At 53.9% G+C, this 14,764-nt stretch overlaps 9 protein-coding genes across 9 annotated transcripts; 6 read left to right on the top strand and 3 right to left on the bottom strand.

Annotated features, from left to right (window-relative positions):
- Positions 1-500: 500 nt before the first annotated feature.
- BAUCODRAFT_98803 (uncharacterized protein) lies at positions 501-1,680 on the bottom strand (the record flags this gene model as incomplete). Its single annotated transcript, XM_007683411.1, has 2 exons — positions 1,090-1,680; positions 501-1,025 (listed from the first exon to the last, which is right to left on the bottom strand). Coding segments are annotated over exons 1-2 (630 nt in total), but the record flags the coding sequence as incomplete, so codon positions are not given.
- Positions 1,681-1,772: 92 nt separating this feature from the next.
- Positions 1,773-3,460, top strand: BAUCODRAFT_117410 (uncharacterized protein). The gene is made up of 3 exons (XM_007683410.1): positions 1,773-2,084; positions 2,138-2,362; positions 2,427-3,460. The coding sequence occupies exons 1-3, from the start codon at positions 2,082-2,084 to the stop codon at positions 3,078-3,080; spliced, it is 882 nt and encodes a 293-aa protein (XP_007681600.1). The 5' UTR covers positions 1,773-2,081; the 3' UTR covers positions 3,081-3,460.
- A 776-nt stretch (positions 3,461-4,236) lies between these two features.
- On the top strand, positions 4,237-4,410 carry BAUCODRAFT_127071 (uncharacterized protein; the record flags this gene model as incomplete). The annotated part of the gene is made up of 1 exon (XM_007683409.1): positions 4,237-4,410. One exon carries the CDS (start codon positions 4,237-4,239, stop codon positions 4,408-4,410), a length of 174 nt encoding a protein of 57 aa, XP_007681599.1.
- Positions 4,411-4,714: 304 nt separating this feature from the next.
- Positions 4,715-6,516, top strand: BAUCODRAFT_316286 (uncharacterized protein). Its single transcript, XM_007683408.1, has 4 exons — positions 4,715-4,939; positions 5,132-5,489; positions 5,540-5,906; positions 5,956-6,516. Exons 2-4 carry the CDS (start codon positions 5,152-5,154, stop codon positions 6,403-6,405), a joined length of 1,155 nt encoding a protein of 384 aa, XP_007681598.1. The 5' UTR covers positions 4,715-4,939; positions 5,132-5,151; the 3' UTR covers positions 6,406-6,516.
- Positions 6,517-6,550: 34 nt separating this feature from the next.
- Positions 6,551-7,931, bottom strand: BAUCODRAFT_80670 (uncharacterized protein; the record flags this gene model as incomplete). Its single annotated transcript, XM_007683357.1, has 2 exons — positions 6,551-6,610; positions 6,678-7,931. 2 exons carry the CDS (start codon positions 7,929-7,931, stop codon positions 6,551-6,553), a joined length of 1,314 nt encoding a protein of 437 aa, XP_007681547.1.
- A 230-nt stretch (positions 7,932-8,161) lies between these two features.
- On the top strand, positions 8,162-8,792 carry BAUCODRAFT_316751 (uncharacterized protein). Its single transcript, XM_007683407.1, has 3 exons — positions 8,162-8,238; positions 8,291-8,461; positions 8,530-8,792. The coding sequence occupies exons 2-3, from the start codon at positions 8,375-8,377 to the stop codon at positions 8,773-8,775; spliced, it is 333 nt and encodes a 110-aa protein (XP_007681597.1). The 5' UTR covers positions 8,162-8,238; positions 8,291-8,374; the 3' UTR covers positions 8,776-8,792.
- A 117-nt stretch (positions 8,793-8,909) lies between these two features.
- Positions 8,910-9,176, top strand: BAUCODRAFT_127068 (uncharacterized protein; the record flags this gene model as incomplete). Its single annotated transcript, XM_007683406.1, has 1 exon — positions 8,910-9,176. The coding sequence occupies one exon, from the start codon at positions 8,910-8,912 to the stop codon at positions 9,174-9,176; it is 267 nt and encodes an 88-aa protein (XP_007681596.1).
- Positions 9,177-10,179: 1,003 nt separating this feature from the next.
- On the top strand, positions 10,180-12,557 carry BAUCODRAFT_152438 (uncharacterized protein; the record flags this gene model as incomplete). The annotated part of the gene is made up of 7 exons (XM_007683405.1): positions 10,180-10,992; positions 11,047-11,480; positions 11,527-11,824; positions 11,889-12,060; positions 12,118-12,300; positions 12,350-12,379; positions 12,439-12,557. The coding sequence occupies 7 exons, from the start codon at positions 10,180-10,182 to the stop codon at positions 12,555-12,557; spliced, it is 2,049 nt and encodes a 682-aa protein (XP_007681595.1).
- Positions 12,558-14,028: 1,471 nt separating this feature from the next.
- BAUCODRAFT_80172 (uncharacterized protein) lies at positions 14,029-14,715 on the bottom strand (the record flags this gene model as incomplete). The annotated part of the gene is made up of 1 exon (XM_007683316.1): positions 14,029-14,715. One exon carries the CDS (start codon positions 14,713-14,715, stop codon positions 14,029-14,031), a length of 687 nt encoding a protein of 228 aa, XP_007681506.1.
- Between the last annotated feature and the right edge of the window lie 49 nt (positions 14,716-14,764).

The following is a 14,764-nucleotide window of genomic DNA, read 5'->3' as shown; positions in this document are numbered from 1 at the left end:
AATGCATGCCCTGGCAGAGCTTCGCCACTACGATACCGACATCAAACCTACTACAACACCATTTCCTCATCTCTCCCAGAGCCATAGTACATCGTTGCCATCTTCTCCTTCGCCAACCGCTCATTCATCGCCTCCCAATCCGCATGATTCCGTATCTGCTCGAACATGCCGTACTGCTCCTCCATACCCACGGCATGCTGCTGTTGCTGTTGCTGTTGCTGTTGCTGTTGCTGTTGCTGCTGCTGAACAGCCAAGGCATAGCTAGGCGCCTGCCACAAGCCCGCCGCGGCCGCATACACGGGATCAACCGCGTGTGCGTGCTGGTAGCCGGTGAGCATGTACGGCTCGACTTCGCCCGCTGACCTTCTGGCGGCAATAGAAGCCGCCCGCATACGTGCTGCTGGTGGCCAGGCTGCCTCGCCTGGATCTCGTATGGGACTCATTGGCTCGCTGATGGATGTTGTGTCAAGCATGTGCTCTTCCGGCGGGTGCACGCGCAGTTGCATGTTCCGCTCATACCGTACTCGCGCCTCTGCTTCCTCCTGTGCTACGCTTGTGGGTGCCCACTGATGCTGTAGATGCTGTTCCAATGGATACGAAGGCGGCGCTATCCGCCACAGTTCGAGTAGTCTCAGCCTCTGCTCGTAATCAGCGTTAGCAAAAAGCTGGACCTGGTTTGGGAGAAGGGCGGAAGGATCGATGCCATGCTGACGAAGTGTCTCAGCCATGGCTTCGGGCATGAGCGCTTCGCGGTATGGCGGTGGTGGGCTCGCAGACGGCTCAGATGTTGTATCTGGGCGGACGTGTGCGGTGCCGGTGTAGTGGCTTGAGATATAGTGTACAGGCTGTTCTTGCTTTTCGATTGGTTGCGGTACGTGCTGAATTTCGAGTGGCGCAGCTTGTTGCGGGTGCTGGGAAAGGTGCATGTTCTGCGCGAACAGCTGCGCAAGTTCGTCATGCTGAGCCACGTTCATACTGCCGGTCGTCTTTCCGGCCAGATCGGCTCCCGTCGAGCTGCGCCCGCACTGGATATGATGGAGTTAGTCTGCGTTCAGCAGCAAGAGAGAGCCTGGGCCAAGCCAAGCTTACGTGCGAGCAAGTGTGCTCTTGTGTCCAGACAGTTGCAGTGTATGAGAGCGGCGTGTTGTTGCTGCAGGTGTTACAGTAGTGCACTAGCACTGGCCAACCGTACATGTGCTCTACTGCCAACACGAGACCTGGTTAACACACGTCGTCTATGCCTGTCGATAATGCCTAGTCGTCTCCGATGAAGTCCGTCGATGAAGCCGTAACTATGGGCACTTATTGTCGCGTCGTGATAGAAGCGTTGGGTCGTCTCGCTGCGTGTCTTGTTAAAACGTTCTTTCTCAGTCTTAGGCTCCTAACAGCAAGCGCCAACGGACTCGGTAGACAAGGGAAAGGGGAGCCGTGTGAGGTCTGTTCAGGTCTCACTGCAGTGAACAAAGCTATGTGCTTTATTGTCGGTTATCTGGTAGCTACTAAACACTATCTACCAAAGACAGGAGAGAAGCAGGGAGAAGATGGAGAAGACAGTTGTGATATAGAAGGCGGTGGGAGTGATGCCATGCACGAGGGGAGGATAGTGTGCGGATGACTTGCGCTAAGAAAAGGACAAGCCGCCGTTATTGGCCCGACCAATGTCGGGCTTTCGAATCGTTAGCTCACGAGAGTCATGTTGGTAGTATGAGTCGGACTTCCCTAACTAGGCCATCGGGAGAGATGGAATGGACAATATTCATTCGTGTCGTGATATGCTGTTCGAAGACGGGCAATATGTCTTCGAGTCATGCTCCTCGATCTCCGAAACGCACAGACTTCGGCATGCCGAAGCGTGAGGGAGCTTGATTGCGGCCTTAGGCCTTCGTAGCTCAAACGCGCAACCAACTGCGGCCTCCAACTACATGCACGGTTGATGGTGTTTGCATGCAATTGTTGTCTCTAGCGCACCGACTAGACTTTTGCACTCTCTCCGGGAACAGTTCCAGAGTCAATACAGGAGAGGACAGAGACCCTTCGAGAGTCATCGCAGAAGGAGAAGCCTGTACAGGCTCGCACCAGCCATGGTAAGAAAGCTCCGAGCTCACGTGTCCGCCATGTGTTCTGACACCGCAACCAGACCTCCATAGGCACGGGCTACGATCTCTCAAACTCCGTCTTCTCTCCCGATGGCCGTAACTTCCAAGTCGAGTACGCAGTGAAAGCGGTCGAGAATGGCGGCACAGCAATCGGCATCAGGTGCAAAGACGGCGTGGTGTTAGCATTAGAAAAGCTCGTCACTAGCAAACTCCTTAAGCCCAATGCGAATAAGAGGATAGCGACTGTAGATCGAAATATCGGCGTGGTTAGTCAGAAGTACAGCGTACTGACACCAAGCCCTACTAGGCTGACAAGCGTGATGTCTGCAGGTAAACTCTGGCTTGTTACCCGACGGCCGACACTTCATTTCAAGAGCACGCGACGAAGCTTCATCGTGGCGCAGCACGTACAAAGCACCCATTCCCATTTCTTCTCTAGCCAACCGCATGGGCGCCTATGTTCAGGCTTACACACTCTACTCATCCGTACGACCCTTCGGCATCACTGCGATCGTCGGTGGATGGGATGCAGAGACTGAGGTCTCCGTTGATGGCGCCGTTGGTTCAGGCCCGAAGATCGGCAGCGGAGGCAAGACACCAGGTGTGAAGGAAGGCGGACCATACCTGTACATGATTGAGCCGTCAGGGCTGTACTGGGGCTATTACGGTGCAGCGACGGGCAAGGGCAGACAGGCGGCCAAAGCAGAGCTAGAGAAGCTAAAGCTCGACCCGAAAACGCATGGTGAAGGTGTCATTACTCTGGAGGAGGGAGTGAAGGAAGCGGCGAGAATCATCTATGTCGCGCATGAGGATAGCAAAGACAAAGACTTCGAATTGGAGATGACGTGGGTCAGTGCCGTAAGTGGTCCTACGAAGGGGCGGCATGAGGAGGTGCCAAAGGCGCTGAGGGAGGAGGCAGAGCGTTTGGCGAAGAAGGCGTTGGAGGGTGAGGATGAAGAAGAGGAGGGCAAGATGGAGGAATGAGTTGTGGTTGGGTGTGCTGACTGTAACATACGGCATTGTACCTTTAGTGGCATAGCATGGCGCGCAGCGGGAGTAATATCGCAGGCCATGTGCAAGCTTAGGTGGACATCATACGGTCTCGCCGGCGTCCATTCCATAGAGAGACACTCGCCAGCCTCCGGACTTTGCTCCGCTGCTTGTAGAGCAGACTGCATAGCGGGTCCGAAGACCTTCAAAGGCTAAACCACGACTTGCCCTCCTTCGCCTTCGCCTCCTTCATCTCTTCCAGCTATGACTCTGTCAGCACTTTCCCACATGTCGCAGGCATAGGTAAACAGAGTCACATACCCATCGCTGCTTGCAATCCCTGTAAGCAGTGAAGAAATCGGAGCACATCCCGCGATCACCACCGTTGCGTCGTAGGCATTTTAGACTCTTGTCGGCAGCATCCTGGCACGGATCGAAGTACTCGCTGTTACGCTTACTAGGTGCCCGTCAGTTGTGAGGGCTAGAGTGGCGAAGCGGGCATAGATGTCTAACCTGGTGAAACGCGCGCTACCTTTCTCCCACTCTGTGTTACCACCACTCCGCTCAGAGCTCGACATGAACGACTGTCAGACTCACAGATGTTTAGCGTCCCAGTGGAAGGAGAAAGAAATGCATTGTTCATGCTGGTCAGGATCAGACGCCTTAGTAAGCTGGAAGAAATAAGGGCGCTCGGGCCACTTACACTGCACTGCTGTCCCTTCACGTTCCACTTACTTGTGGGCTTCCATTTGACGACACAAACAAGGCTTGTGAGGCCTTGAAGCCTTAAGGAGTGCAGCAGTCTCACCTAGGCGAGCTGTCGCCATTGTCGCCTTCTCTTTCCATGGTGCAGTCTGACTTCCGCTTTTAGATGGTTTTGCTGTCACGTGACCGGCTAACCTTCCTGCACCCCGCCTAACATTGGAGTCCACTACCTAAAGCAGCAACACAGTCCACTGCAACGACACCCACACCATTGTGGAGCTGTCAATCTTCGACACACTGCTTTTACAGCCGACCACGTCTAATCGCCTTCATTATCAATAGCTGCCTATGAGGGTCGGGGCGGCTACCCAATGGGTTCAAACCTGCTGAGATAGAGAATGTTTAGGCCTCCAGAACTTACAGTATTGGCGGGCAGCATGCTGCAATGTCAGCATTCGGCGACACCACGCACTTGCGCGTGCGCTGTGAGCCGGAGATGCCACCCCATACCAACTACGCTGTATTCCCGAGTGGCTGTTACGCTGACAGTGGCGAGCCGGCCGTGCCGCATCGTAACGAGCCATTCCCGTACCCAATGCAGCAACGTTGTCCATCGTAACAACGTACGCACGCTGGCGATTCGAATAACGGTCGCTCAGTTCTAGTGAGCGCAACCAGCGATGTAACCGGATTTGAAGTCTAATAGTTAGCGACTGTCGGCCCGAAGCCAATGGGATCCGTCGCCTAACAAGCGGTTCGATAAGCTAGCAACCGAGACAATACCCCGACCTTGATAGTGTTCGTTATGTTGGCTGTGAACTTGCTTGTCCTCAAGCGCGCCGATTGCTGATTATCTTCAAGCCACGGCTTACCACCCGGACGCCTCATCAGGCAACATCAGAAGTGGGAATGTGGAGGTCCCGAATCATTACCTTATCGGCCCCGATCGATAGTGGAGTTGGTGCTCACCTCTCGTGTCCATACACCAGAACGGGTATTCAATGTCTGTTTGCGAGTGCAGCGTAGCGTACTTATACCTTGTGGCACGATATCTGATGAGTCCTTCCACGCCGTTTCGTCTACCTATCGTACGATCAGAGTTCGCTGGTCAGCACGTCTCTCGTCTGCTAACGATAGAGAAGCCTCGAGTAAGCTAAGCCTTTCATTCACCCCCTCGCTTAGAGTCAGTCGAAGAGTGTGCCGTAACGTCTCTGGTGTCAAGGCGTTGCACCACCTCCTGGGGTTTCCATCACGAGATTTGCAACTTCTCTTCGGTTCCTGGGTGCTTCCGACGCATCTGGTATGCTAGTTTTGCCACCCAGCTAACAGAGGCCCTGCAGACATACCATCGCTCGCAAACATGGCCACCGCAGCAGTCGTCTCCCAGCCGCCTATGCCAAAGCCGCACTTCAAGCCCATCATTCATAGGCAGACCGCCAAGCGGAAGCTCGACAATGTCGCATTCGATCCGACACGGCATATTGCCTTCCAACCGCCTGAGTCCATTATGATGTTGAAGGACATCGGCTTTGAGGGTAAGAGCCCATTGTCTCCGGTTGCAGCCTCACAACCGTTTCGGATGTTCTCCGCGGAGTGCATTGAGAAGTTCCGGGATGAAGTACTCAGCGATGATGTGATGAAGAACTGCTCTCACAAGAGCAACTTGTCCGCCTGTCAACTGAGAGGTTATGCTCCAAAGTATGTGGCTACAAAACCGTCTCAGGCACTGAGCTTACGTCCTTTGCCAGATACGCACCCTTCATCTTCGACGCTTGGCACCACCCGGAAACTCTGGCCATTGTCTCAAAGATTGCAGGCGTCGACCTGATTCCGGCACTGAACTATGAGATCGGTCACGTGAACATCTCCGTGAAGAGCGAAAAGGAAGCCTCGGATGAGCGAGCCATTGTCCAGCGAGAGCGCGACTCACATGCAGCAGATGAGGGTATTGCTGGCTGTCCATGGGAAGACGACAAGCCCATTGTCGGTTGGCACAACGACTCTTACCCTTTTGTTTGCGTCGTCATGTTGAGCGATTGTACGAACATGATTGGTGGCGAGACTGCGCTTAGAACTGCGGACGGGAGCGTTATCAAAGTCCGAGGACCGGAGATGGTAAGTTGCGCGGGAACATCTTCAGGACTGTTGTTGACGTCTCATATAGGGTTGCGCAGTGGTTATGCAAGGTCGCTACATCACTCACCAAGCATTGCGTGCTCTAGGCGCTCAAGAACGCATTGCTATGGTCACGTCGTTCAGACCGAAGTCCCCTTTCTTACCTGACGATACTGTGATGACCACCATCCGTGGCATCTCAGATCTGTCAGAGGTATACTACGAGTACGGCCGGTACCGACTTGAGATTCTGGAGGAGCGAATCCGCGCGCAATTGAAGCAGACCCGGGAAGCACACACTGCTGGGAAGAAGACCAACACGCGCGCTATCAAGAGCTTCCTGGCGGAGCAGGAGGCTTTCATTCAGCAGACTGACCGGGAGATCGTCAACGATGATGAAGTAGTGGCGGGCTTCCAACCGGTTGTGGACATCCCAGACGTCAAGCTGCCCACACCTCCGGCAGAGAGCGGGCAAGTGTCGAAGAGAGTGAAGGTTTAGACGGTGAATGGTCGCTGTTGGTTCCTGCATTCAGCGTTATGTATTGCATTGGCGTTCAGGCTAAATTGTTTGAGTGGCGATGACAGCATTCGAAAGGATCGCTCAGTCTGTGAGGTGTGATTCGAACATATAACTCAGTAGCACTTCATAGCTGCGCACGAGCAGGGATCTTCTCCCATGCTTCATCGAAACCAGCAGAACGTACCTGCGAGGCAGAAGTGTCAGCAGATCGGTTGCTGGATGGGAGAAACAATGACAGGCAGAATACTTACCCAATGTGGTTCTCCGGCTTCCACCGAGTCCAGCACGGTGTGGGCAATGGGAAGCCAGTCGCTGCTCTTCACGCGAAACTCGGATGAATCTTCATAAGGCTTGCATATCTGTGCTCCGTGTGCAAGTGCTCTTATGAGCTTTGAGGTGTGTCCATCATCTTCGAAGGTAGCCGCTCGGTCCTCAACACCGTCCCAGCCAGAAGGCTTGTTTGGCTTATTCTTTCTGATCTCGTCCAGCCGAATCTCTGGACTTTTGCGTGAAGCATACATGGCAAGGTCGTTGCGCACTTTCCATTCAAGGAGGCGGATCTTGTTCCCTGTGCCGAGCCAAGGCTGCTGCAAAAAGGCCGAGAAGAAGACGGAGCAGTTGACGCAATGCATGTAGTAGAAGTCGTACATTATCTTCTTGTCCGGCCGCTGACTGCCGGCGGTGTAGTACACAGCGGCGTTTGTCATTTCAGCCGTCTTGCGCTCCAGCTCATCTGGCTCCACGTGGAATTGCGACGCATAGTTGATCATTTGGTCTGCCCCTCGCCCAATGATACCGTCTCGTAGCTTATTGCCGTCGGACCACTTTGGTGCTGCGAGGAGCCCCTCGTCTGCGTGTATCTCATCAAGCAGCTCGACTATATTTCTAGAAGGCTTGTCGGTGTGCTTCTGAGCGGCAGCCTCTGCAGGAAGCAAAAACTTGGACATGTAGGGCCCATGAACGGCAGCTTGTGCCAATGCTTCCGCGATTACAGCCGGCTGCTTGAATTCAATTCCAAAGCCTAAATGAATCAATGGGTGCAGAAAGCCTGCGAAAGCTCGACAGAGAAGGTCGTCGGCTCTGTCAGTCCGAGCGAAGATGTACTTGTTTACAACGTTCTGCCACCCGTTGCTATCTATCTCGCTGCGGAAAAACTGCAGAAAGTTTGCGTAGTGCTCTTGGCGGCCCAAATACGAAGAGAATGTGGCAGGATCTCTCATTTCCGAGACCACATCATGGTCAGACGGTCCTTGCTCGCGTTGGTAGCCCTTGTTCACTTCGTAGGCCTTTTGAATATCGCCCGCTCCGGCTCTCAGCGCATAGATCGTCAGCAGGTGGTGGGCGATATGATTATGGAATCCTTCGGGATTGAAGAAGATATGGTAATTGTCGTGATTTGTCTGCAGCAGCCCGCTAGCTTTCTGTGCAGACTCCTCGATGATGCCAGGTCTGTAATACACCGGCCATTCGCCACGCGTGAGGCGTATTGTGCTTCCTGTCGCCATACTGCGCTGTTGAAGGTGTTTAAGGATCTGACTCGCGTTCAATATTGTCGCAGACAGCCTGGCGTGCATCTGGACGACACCATGGTCATAGAAGGCCTACAAAAGTACGCACATCCACTGTCCAATGATCTTGACGGACATGTGACGCATACGACAGTGGTGGGGTATGCGGATGAAGCAGCACCTACAAAGATAATCCAGCCAGTGACTATAAGCTGAAAAAAAAACTTTGCATGCGTACGACGGTTATCCCTTCTGTCAATACGGTTATCCGGCTGGCTGGAGAGTATACGCATATCCCCGCTAGGTGAGTGGCAGGGCAAGGCACCTAGGTAGCAACGGGCTGAAGACGTCTTGAGTCAGGCAAGCCCCGCCAAGTGCCAGATGCTTCTGCTGCGGTACGATTATTATCTTAGTGGCATCGATGGATATGGCGTCTCGCGATGAGTGAAAAGAACATCTGCCAACGCTTCAGCATCGGGTTAATCATACTCGGTTTTTTCGGGTCCCATCTACTTTGCCATATAAACGTATCGCAATGGTCGCCGGTATTGACTGGGACGCTTTTGACAATTTCGGCCCGTTGACAACACAGCAGAAACTCATTCGAAAAGATATACCAACTTTCACCTGCATTGAACTAGTGAGGAAATGGAACCCTGAAAACTATGAGACGCTCAAGAAGCAGAATGGCATCGTTGATCCACCGAGGTACGGCGCGCTCGGACGGTCTACGGCGAGCCAACGACTCCGGCTGTGCATATCGATTCGAAGCACTGGGGTGTGCGATCCCCGCTGTTTCACAATTTTGAGGTGCGAAAGGCCGATTTCTATCTCCATCTGAGGAAGGTCAACAAGCGCAAGCCCAGAAGGCAGGTTCAGCCAAGGGAATCCGTGCGAGCGAGGAGTAGGTCAGAGGTCCTGGAAGTGGCGAAGCGCGCAGCAGCTGGCTTGACGCCGCCATTAAGCGATCTCGACATGCCTACAAAGCTATTAGAGGCGCCGAACGCGGCGTCTGCGCCGGAGCCTTCAGTGCAGTTAAGATCTGAAAAGGAGATCGAGTGCAAGTGGTTCAAGGCAATCCGCCGGATAGGGGTCGAGAAGAAGGAGTGCTCTGCCATAAGGAGAGCAAGACGCGAGGGCAAGGCACGCCGGGCGAAGATGCAGGAGAAAATGCCAGCTGTTAACTCTTCCGCTTTGACGACTGCTGCGACGTCCAATACGACAACGCCGGAATCTGGGTAAGGAGAAAGTACTGCGGAGTCTGCATAGTCTGTAGCCTCGCTTCTTCCAAACGCGCATGGTGTTACTTCGCGCGAGTTTCACGCGCGAGCAGCTGGTGAAGATTGTCTGGAGGTGATCTGACGAACCATCCGCTAGTTAAGGAGCATGGCAAGGCAAATCAAAAGCGCACCACCAAGCGCACTCTCATACGGCTCGGTGTTGTAGCTGTGTGTGCTTCAAGCTTGAGAACGTATCGGATAGGCGTGGTGAAGGACTCTGGTTTAGCACGACTTCTGCATAAAGCTGGTCTGTGTATACACAACCTACTGCAACCTACAGATCTCCCGGACGATCAGTCTAGAAGCGCTGCCATGCGCTAAACCTGTCCGTCTCCACATTGCGGATTCCTCCAATAACCTGGACTTATCAATGCAAGCGCTAACGGTGCACTCGCAGAAAACACTCTGTGCACTCGCTGTTCGGTCTACAACTAAGGGTCTACAATCGCACCTTTGTGAAATCCTGGAAAGCACCGCTAAGATCAGTTCGCAGATTGAGTATGAGTATCCCAGAGATTTGCGTGAGACTTGCGAACCCCACAAGCTTCGAAACTCTGCTATCCGCTTGAAGCCAGACTTGGCAGGTGTTTACTTCACCTCCGCTCTAACGTCGCTAGGGTCGACGTCTTATCACATCTACTGCCGTATCACCATGAAGCTGTCCGGCTTGCTATCAAAATGGCTCCAGTCGTGACGTAGAGTTGCAGTCACGCGAACTGGTTTTGCGCGCACTATGCCATGTCGTTGGACGTGTGCCCCCATCACTACGCCTCGAACGGCAGGTGGCATCAATCGCGATATTGTTGATGATGATGCTCACTCGAACACTGCTGCATGGGCGCGTCAGGACGAGCATTGAGCCGCCTTGTGTGCGTTGCTGGAGGGCAGGTTTGTATTAGAGCACACCATCATCGTCTCCTTCTCCATCCTTTCGCATATCTGTTCCATCTTCCACCTCGTACAGGATGCTCTTACCTACTCTCGCAACAGGCCTGCTCATCGGCAGTGCCGTGTGCACTACTCATGTAGTGCACGAGAAGAGATGGCAGCCGCCGATGAATCGCGGGTCTCGGCTCGATCCGAATGCCATTGTCCCGCTCCGCATAGCACTGAAGCAGAGCAATCTTGAGACTGGCTATGACCGGTTGATCGATGTTTCGCATCCTTCGTCTGCAAATTTCGGGAAGCACCTCTCAACTGCAGAAGTGCACGAGCTCTTTGCTCCTGCTGCAGAAACTACAAAGACTGTGAAGGACTGGCTGTTGAACGCTGGAGTTTATCCAGGCGCTGTCAAGGAGTACGTGAACAAAGGCTGGCTTGCGGTTGATGTTCCAGCCAAGATAGCCGAAAGTCTGCTGTCCACCGAATATTACGAGCACGACAGTAACGATGGTGTCAAGATCGGCTGTGATAGCTACTCACTGCCTGCTCATGTCTCCAAACATGTCGATTTCGTCAAGCCTGGAGTCAAGCTCTCGCCACCAATGAAGAAGCGAACGCTAGAGAAGCGCCAAAACTTTCCTCATGGAGGACCGCCTTCAGGACCTAGAGGTCCGCCCGGGCCCATTTGGCAACCTCACTCACCCCCTGATCGGAATCCTGGCTGGCACATGCCACCTGGAGCTCAAAGTCTGCCTCCCGAACTGCAAGCGTGCAGTGTCAACATCACACCACCGTGCATTAAGGCCCTGTACCGCATTCCAAATGCCACGCTAGACACGCCGGGCCAGGAGATGGGACTGTACGAGACGTACGATGCGTTTTCGCAGGCGGACATTGTGGGTATAGACCAGACCAAAATAGCGCGTCAACACCAAGCTAACGTGCTATAGGACCTCTTCTTCGAGCATTTTGCGCCGTACGTGCCGCAAGGCACCTCACCCACTGTCCTATCTGTGGACGGAGGTACTGCACCGGTTCCCGCAGCAAGTGTTCGCAATGGCGGCGAAAGCGACATAGACATCACGCTAGCTTACAGCCTGATCTACCCACAATCCGTCACGGTATACCAGGTCGACGACCTGCCGAACAGTTCTGGCATGACAAATGTAACAGGCTTCCTCAACACATTCCTCGATGCCATTGACGGCAGCTACTGTGGCTACAGCGCATACGGCATCACCGGCGACTCACCGGGCATCGACGCCACCTATCCAGACAACTCCAATCTGACCGGTGCTTACAAGGGTCAGCTAGAATGCGGCACATACAAACTCACCAACGTACTGTCTGTGTCGTACGGTGAAGCAGAAGCATACCTGCCAAAGTCAGTATCGTTCTAGGTGCTGTGAGATGAGAGCTGATCACCGCAGACCATACGTAGAACGCCAATGCAACGAGTTCATGAAGCTTGGTCTTCAAGGACATTCCATCCTCTTCGCGTCTGGCGACTACGGCGTAGCGAGCTTTCCGGGAAGCAACGAGAACGAGTTCGGTTGTCTCAGCGCGCCAGGCATGAACGGCACAATCTACAACCCAGACTATCCCGTTGGTTGCCCGTACATTACGGCGGTCGGAGCGACTCGACTCTACCCAAATCAAACCGTGTACGATCCCGAGAGCGCCATGCAAGTGAATTTGCAGTCCGGTAACCGCAGTGCTGCGTATGAGGTAATGCTCAACGATTCCAAGGCAAGCTCCGGCTTTTGCACTGACACTTGTGGCTCCTCTCTAGTTCTTCGCCACCGGAGGTGGTTTCTCAAACCTGTTCACGCCGCCATCGTATCAAGCGCAAGCCGTAGCGAACTATTTGGCCAAGTATGGTCCTGACGTGCCTTCCTACGTCGCAAACAGCACGGGTACCAATTATGGCGAGAACGGCGGCGTATTCAATCGTGCCGGCAGAGGTAAGAGACCACTTTGCCGGAAATTGATATTGCTGTAAGCTGACTTCGGCATTCTAGGTTATCCCGATGTCGCAGCCAATGGTGCATACCTTCTAGACTACACCAACCAGACGTTGGAGCACTGGTTCGGGACTAGTCTATCGTCGCCGATCTTCGGTTCCGTCCTCACGCTCATCAACGAGCAACGAGCACAGGTCGGCAAGGGACCGGTTGGCTTCGTCAACCCCACCCTTTACGCCAGTAAGTCGAATATGGCAGTGCTGTTCGAAGCAGGAGCTGATTGGCATAGATCCGCAAGTGCTCAATGATATCACCAATGGTAAGACTGCTAGTTCGTATGGTCATTGCACTGCCGGATTTCACTGACTTGCAATGCAGGCAGCAACCCGAACTGCGGAAGTTCTGGCTTTGAGACCGCTCCCGGCTGGGATCCTGTGACGGGGTTGGGCACGCCAAACTACCCTAAGATGCTCGAACTTTGGATGAGACTCCCGTAACGCGAGATGGAATGGACTTTATGTGTACATGTGATGACGTGCATGCCGACGAGTGAGCGATACGTGTCTCTATGAGATCAAGCTCACGCATCGAAAATGCAAGAAGCTAGGCTTGAGTGCACTTCAGCTAGCGATCGATACGAAGGCCTGCCGAGTGAGGCTTCAATAAACGCCTCGTATTCCGCAGCCGTGCGCATGTATTGCATTTCTTGTCATCCACAATCTCGTAGTGATCGGCATAGACCCACGTTACCGTGGTAATGATACAGACCTCTGAAATGTTGCATCAATATGCTACTAGCTTCTCAGCTCCTATTGCCATCCTGCACCGCCGACTGTGTTGGCACGGAGACGCTTGCGCCAGCGAGCTTGATATGCCTATTCCGGCCAATGGCATAATCATTGACGAGCATATCTGCCAATTCATCCGAAGGAAATGTGGCGCCAAACCCAGCATGCACAACTAGTATTGCAGTATCTGTGGCGAGTAGGCTCCGGGTGCGCAGTTTTCCATCACCAGGTATTTCAGCATGATGTCGTGGAGTATGCAAGGTGCCAGCGGCTTAGCTTCAGTCTCCATGCTCCTTATCCTTGCGATCGTCCACGTCCCACGTGGCTCGCACTGTCATGTCGACATTCTGATGAGTCGGGCCCTCCCTGTGTTAAGAATCTGAATCAGGCCGTTGAAGCCAGCATCGAAAGGTGACGGCCGTAACGTGAGTGCCCAGCCAGAGAAGGGTTGAGGTATCTGCGCCGGCGTTCGCGCTGCGATTCCGCAATCTTTCCAGCTCCGGTTGCTTCGGAAGGCAATCTTTATATCACCCGCGGGACCATTTCGATGGTCTTTTGTTCAGCTAGTTATAGATGTCCGATCTTGCACGTCTCGACGCTCGCCGAGCCACCGGGTGCCAGGGTCAACTGCTGAAGGCTTGCTTTGCGACCATGGAATGATGCCGAAGGGTGGTCTGTGAAAGTGAAGCGGGTGTGACTTGGCCTGCCAGGTTTCTGAGCATGCTGTTATCGGGTTTGAGGGTCCCCTTTGCATTATTTCATCCCGTATATGGAGGCTTCTAACAGCAATTATTGATACATACGGCCATAGGTCGCAGAGAACAGAGGATCCCGTTCGCTCTCCTGTACTTAAGCTGCGAACCGGTGGATTAGTAGTGCGGTCGGTGACGACGCGCGAATACCCGCTGCCGTATGTTTTGTATTTTTGCCGTTTCTATTCGGTCGAATGCGGCCTGCGGTGCCGCGGTTCGTGGGTGGATGGAGCGGGACCAAGAAATGTAACGCGAGTGCGGTAATTGGACCTTCGAAGTGCGAAAGATGCTATCCATAGCTCATATTGCGTCTATTTCGCGTAAGCGGGACGCTGTAATCTTCGTTTCTGCGGTGCGATAATGCCAGGGAAACCTTTCCTTCCCGAAGCCAGTTGCTTGATTTGATCCGCGGCGTTCAGAGCATGATTTCACCCTTCGTTCTCGCCTTCACCTCTCCTCCCCTCAATAACAATCCTCGTCCCCTCAACGATCAACCCATGCTCCCTCCCATGAATCCTCTCCTCCAACTCCGCCAAACTCCCACATCCCTCGATCGCAATCTTCTCCTGCACAATAGGCTCCCCCATATCCACCTCCGCGATAACATAGTGAATCATGATCCCCGTCTCCTTCCGCTTTCCCGCCTCGAACTCCTCCCACGCCCGCTTAATGCATCCCGCCCCGACCAGATCGCCATGCAGAGAGGGATGCAGATTGATGATCGGGGTGTTGGTGGCCTTGACCGGCGCGAGGAAGGCGGTGGAGAGGATGCGCATGAAGCCCGCACAGACTATGATGTCGGGCTTGTTCCTGCACACGATCTCTGCGAGGTCGGCGTCGTAGACTCGGCGGGCTTCTTGGTAATGCGGGTTTGGGCTGTCGTCCGGGTACTTCTTCTTGTACGGAAGGATGCCGTGATAGGTCGTCGGTATGCCGGCGGCTTCTGCTCGCTTCAGTCCGTACGCGTCTTTGCGGTCCGATATCACGTGGATGATGGTGGCGTTGGGTAGGGCGGGCGTGTTGCAGGCATCCATCAGCGCTTGGAGGTTCGTGCCGCTGCCCGATATGAGTACGGTGATCTTGGCTGGCTTGGTGGAGCTGCCGTTGCTCGCCATGATGCTGGTCCTGATGCTGTATACCTGGCAGCCATTGGATGTATAGAGC

The sequence above is a fragment of the Baudoinia panamericana genome, assembly GCF_000338955.1.
Source record: "Baudoinia panamericana UAMH 10762 unplaced genomic scaffold BAUCOscaffold_15, whole genome shotgun sequence".
Taxonomy (NCBI): domain Eukaryota; kingdom Fungi; phylum Ascomycota; class Dothideomycetes; order Mycosphaerellales; family Teratosphaeriaceae; genus Baudoinia; species Baudoinia panamericana.
The sequence above is the reverse complement of the archived record's forward strand: the minus strand, read 5'-3'. Positions and strand labels throughout refer to the sequence as shown.

Excerpts from the sequence above, each read along its gene's own strand:
- BAUCODRAFT_316751 (XM_007683407.1), top strand. The coding sequence starts at position 8,375 with ATGAGTGAAAAGAACATCTGCCAACGCTTCAGCATCGGGTTAATCATA. Across the intron at positions 8,462-8,529 it reads ATCTACTTTGCCATATAAAC|AAACTCATTCGAAAAGATAT; the intron begins GTATCGCAATGG and ends ACAACACAGCAG.
- BAUCODRAFT_117410 (XM_007683410.1), top strand. Across the intron at positions 2,363-2,426 it reads TAGATCGAAATATCGGCGTG|GTAAACTCTGGCTTGTTACC; the intron begins GTTAGTCAGAAG and ends TGATGTCTGCAG.
- BAUCODRAFT_316286 (XM_007683408.1), top strand. The coding sequence starts at position 5,152 with ATGGCCACCGCAGCAGTCGTCTCCCAGCCGCCTATGCCAAAGCCGCAC. Across the intron at positions 5,490-5,539 it reads CTGAGAGGTTATGCTCCAAA|ATACGCACCCTTCATCTTCG; the intron begins GTATGTGGCTAC and ends GTCCTTTGCCAG. Across the intron at positions 5,907-5,955 it reads AAGTCCGAGGACCGGAGATG|GGTTGCGCAGTGGTTATGCA; the intron begins GTAAGTTGCGCG and ends CGTCTCATATAG.